This window comes from Anastrepha obliqua, chromosome 5 (assembly GCF_027943255.1).
Source record: "Anastrepha obliqua isolate idAnaObli1 chromosome 5, idAnaObli1_1.0, whole genome shotgun sequence".
Classification (NCBI taxonomy): Eukaryota; Metazoa; Arthropoda; class Insecta; order Diptera; family Tephritidae; genus Anastrepha; species Anastrepha obliqua.
Window position 1 is genome coordinate 43,266,014 of NC_072896.1, and position 4,956 is coordinate 43,270,969.

Sequence of the window (4,956 nt, forward strand, 5' to 3'; positions counted from 1 at the left end):
GGGAGGGGCGATATCAACAATAAATAATAACATTTTCTAAAATAAAAACACCAAAATGTATTCTTCGAGAGTTACCCTTCAGTATGATATATGCCTTATTTGAATAAAAGTTCTAAAACATATTTAAAAAAATTATGACAATTGTCCATTTTACCATAAAACCGAAGTGAATTTCTTTTTTATTTTTGTGATTTTTCGCTGTTCGTAAAACTTGCAATTGTTACTGCGTTCATGTACTTTTTTTAACTTTAACTTGGATTTATTTTGCGTGGATTCGGTCAGATCTCGCCAGACGTGTACTTTGTTCTTGTGAAAACCTTTGTTTTTTGTTTTTGAGCGCACAACTCTCTTAAAGGGAAATATTTGTATGTCACATACGTGGTATTCTGAGGAAAACATACCCAAACTTTACTAACTCCTTTCCTACAAACTGAAAGTTACTTTTTTGTATAGGTACATATTATTAGGCGGGCAGATGGATAGGACCTTTAAGAAACTCGCATTTACAAATGGCTTGAATTTTATTTTAGCTTTTAGGAGTAATTTAACCAACAATTCTTTAAGTAGAGAACACAGCAAATACCTATACATATGTATATGTCCATTTACGCACATACATACATACGTGTACATGTGCATATGGAATTGCTAATGAAAATTCAGTGTTTACTTAAATATTTGTGCAAATCTGTATGTTTGCTAAAATATTAGTTTGAATTTTATTTGGGAAAATATATTCACTTCATTCACTTATACGCGCTGTAAAATTGTACTTACTATAGAAAATTGTTACGTAATTACCGGACAGTTCCCACAATTGGTAAAATTTGTATATCACTATGTGCTTTCATAAGAGAAATATACTGCAATTCTTGATTAGCTTGCCTATAACTATTGCTCAACTGTTTATCTTGAATACAGCTGGGTGAGCTCGGACTGACTTGCATTTATCAGTAAGCAGTTTGAATTATATTCATAAAATACAGAACAACTGTATGACCGTTGATGTCCTATAAGATACTCACAAAAACCTTTGACAAAAGCACCAAATCAAAGAGTATGATGACAGCACTTATCGATGTATCAAATTTGGAAATCAATTTTCAATGCCATTCAATTTAATTCACAAAGATTAAAAATTTGCACAAAGAAATTTTTTAAACTCCACCAGCATATAAAAGGCCGATAAGAATATTTGTTGTCGAGTAGTAAGAGCAAAAATAAAACATTAATGTATAGTTTATCAGCAGATGGTTCAAGATTTATTGATTCAAGAAAAAGGTAAATGTAAAGGGGCATTAAAATATGCATAATTTAGCATGAATTATTACATATAACTCTATCTAAAATATACACATACAGAGAACAATATATTACATATATTGAGGATGGAAAAAGTTCTTGTAAAAGGAACACTTAAAAACAGGTTTATTTAAAATACATATGCACATAAATCCATAGAAATTCTGTTAAACAGATTCATAAGCACAAATTCCCTTTAAACAAATACAAATCCAGAAAACATGATTATCCTAGGGATTTAAAGAGGAAAAACATTTGTAGCTTTTCATTCTTAAACTTAAGTGAACAGATTGCACGGGCAAATTTATTAGGTAAACTAGCTTTACAAGCAAACATTATGTAACTTAATTCTAATGGAGCTAAATGCAATAGTGCAAGTAGTAGTAAGGTAAGTAAGAAATTTGTAAACTATGTAAATTTTATAATTTTTTTAACGAACCAGCGAAAATAGAAAATTCCCTCCCCCCAAACAAATACATTAATTAACTACACAATTAACATTCATTGCACATATACGTCAAACGAATCTATCTATCTAAGTATGTATATTAAAACTGTTTAGCTGGTGCCTTTATTTAGCATCATTTGCGGACGATGATATTGATTGATAATAGTGCGACAATATTTTCCATGCTTCCGGCACCATGAAACCATTAGGTGGTAACTGTCCCGTTCTAGCTAATGTGCGCATTTTGGTTCCTGATATGAACTCAAAATCATCTTTTCTGCTTGGATCAAAGAATGACATACATGAGTTGCTTTTGTCATATGCAGCAACACGAAAAGGAAGTATTTCTATAGTATTCAAACCGGGTGCCATTTTCAAAACACGTTGCCCATGTGTTGCATCGAATAGGTTTCCATCGGGATAACGCATTTTATTCGGGTGCGGTACACCCGCTGGATCACGACCAACGATGTAAAAGTTAGCTCCAGCATTCATTCTTGCTTTAGCATGCCACTGTACTTCGGTCGGCCCCGCATACATCATTGGTGAAGGAAATATAGCTAATACGGTGTCCTCTGCCTTTAGCACACCAGAATCTAGTACCGCTTGGTGCTGCGCTATTCTCACTGGTAAAGGCACATCGTCGTCTTTTGTCCAACCACCCAGAGGATGAAGCAATAACACCGGTTTTTTAAATCCTCTCTCAACCAGTTGCCGTTTCGTATCTTGCATTAGCAGAGCATGACCGTTGTGAATGGGATTTCTCAATTGAAATGCAAACACTGCATCTGCACCCATTGCTTTAAATTTTTGCCTCAATTCATTTGGTGTTAATCTATATTGATCTAAGCCATCATTCCAACGAATTCGCTCTAAAACTTCCAATTCCCCGCCAACCAAGTAGTCGCCTTCTTTCGCAATAAGCTTGATATACGGATGGTCTTCATTGCTCGTACCAAACTGACGCGATACTCGTTCCTCTTTACGTTGATAGTAGAATTCTGGCTTACGCATAATGGCTATGGGGTTCCCTTGGAAAGTAAGTGCGATGGATGAGACACCATCTAGTTTATTTTTCAACTCAGTTGTCACAGATAAAACAATTGGAACTGATTGATTCTGACGCTCGTCATCATCGTCGGTTACGATTGAGTTGAAATGAATAGTTTGCAAGAAAGTATCTTCTCTCATAAAACCGCTCAAAGGGTAAGCCCATCCTTCGGATAAAACTTGAACCCACTGTAAATCTACTTCGGTTAATGGAATCGAGTTTAATGTTTTGGCCTCATGCAAAAGTGCAGCTTTTAATTTGGAGTCCACAAATAGTTCTGGAATTTCATTTGGATGTGACTTTCTCTTCGGAATAACACCCTCGGCTTCTAAAAGGTTTATTAATGCCTGAGTAGATTCACTTACAGTGTATCCATCAGTATTGATAATAAGTTCAGGATGTTCTGGTTTTTCATACTCCTGTGTGATTCCAGTGAATCCCTTTATAACACCTTCGCGCGCTTTTTTATATAGCCCTTTAACGTCGCGGGACTCGCATATTGACAACGGCGTATCAACAAAGACTTCGTAAAATCTTAAATCAGCATCTTTATGAATTTTTCTTACTAATTCACGGTCTTCTGCAAATGGCGAAACAAAACTACATATTGTTACTACTCCACTATCGGCAAAAAGTTTCGCTACCTCCCCTACTCTGCGGATATTTTCTTCACGATCTGCTGGTGTAAAACCTAGATTTTTATTTAAGCCAGTGCGTATATTGTCACCATCGAGCCCATATGCTGGAATGCCACGTAATACCAAGTATGCTTCTAGCTCAAAAGCAATAGACGTTTTGCCTGCTCCACTCAGGCCGGTGAGCCAAACGGTGCATCCTCGGAATCCTCGACACAATCCCAAATGTTTTGCCCTCATATCGCGAGTTATGTGATGTTTCTGTTCACTGACATTGGTTGCAACTTGAAGGCACGTCTTTTGTCGTTTTTTGATTGACTCCTCACTCATTGTACAAAAAGTACTTGATGGAATAATGCAGAAAATCACTTTACTACGTTTTATATCAATGAACGTAGGCCGATTGAAACACTCTGATGATAACAATCGCAAGCTTATCTAGAGAATGTATTACTTAAAAACTGGAATTTGAACAATATAACTTCTACCAAACCGTACCGGCGAACGTTTTTCTGCACTAGAACATCAATTATTACTGTCATATCAATTATAGTGGTGCACACGTTCACCCACCACGCAAACAGTTTCATTTGTCAATGGGCGTTGGAATAATAGCGTGTTTGACAACTGGAAATATAATATAAAAGAAGTTGCCAGATGTCAACATTCAAAAACAAAGTATTTGCTGCAATGTTACCGTGCTTTGTCTTGGCAAAACAGCATAAATTTCAATAATGCTTTATTTTGCTCAAAAAATGTGTATGCTATGTGTAAGTTCGTCTCAATTGTTACCGAAATAGAGAAAACCTTAAATTACTGTAAAGGGTCTGTAATGCAGTTAGTAAGAGCTATTTAGATTAATTTTTACTATATTTTTAAACCAAGAATGACGGAATACAAGATTATGCCTTTCTAGCCACTAATCAGTTGACCAGATAATACAACCACATAATGATAAAATACAAGATTGCGCTTTCCGAATTCGCCGTGTCGTAAGAGCTCATGAATAAACAAACAAAAGGAATGGAAATTACTGCTTTGAGAAGAGGAAGAGTAGGCGAAAGCAATGGGGACAACCAAATACAAGACGATACATACACACACACACACACTCACACACTTTCCTGTTACGGCCTCGTCCGCATAAAATCGCAAACAAACTGGATTTGGATGCTTCATATTAATTTGTGCTTTCACAATTTAACACACGGCACTTCGTTTTCATTGTTTGTTTAGTTCAAATCTCACAAATCACAATATTCTCAAACCAAATATTACCAAAAACCAACTGTTTTGGCAAGGCGCCACCTATGGTTCTCAATTCGCCTTGAACACAACCTTTTATAGACTCGCTTTGGTTCTGAAATGTAAGTGCCCATTTACACGAGGAGACATCTGGAAGGGAGACACTGGAAATTCTCTTTTCATGTCTCATTCGCGGCCACACGGGCAAAATTGTTTTCGGCAACATTTCGACATTTAATGCTTTAGCATCGTCTGGTTCGGATGTATTCTCGCAC

The 4,956-nt window shown here is 36.1% G+C and overlaps 1 protein-coding gene across 1 annotated transcript; it reads right to left on the minus strand.

Moving 5' to 3' along the window:
• Positions 1-1,297: 1,297 nt before the first annotated feature.
• On the minus strand, positions 1,298-4,012 carry LOC129248033 (bifunctional 3'-phosphoadenosine 5'-phosphosulfate synthase). Its single transcript, XM_054887441.1, has 2 exons — positions 3,935-4,012; positions 1,298-3,874 (listed from the first exon to the last, which is right to left on the minus strand). Exon 2 carries the CDS (start codon positions 3,764-3,766, stop codon positions 1,874-1,876), a length of 1,893 nt encoding a protein of 630 aa, XP_054743416.1. The 5' UTR covers positions 3,767-3,874; positions 3,935-4,012; the 3' UTR covers positions 1,298-1,873.
• Positions 4,013-4,956: the final 944 nt, after the last annotated feature.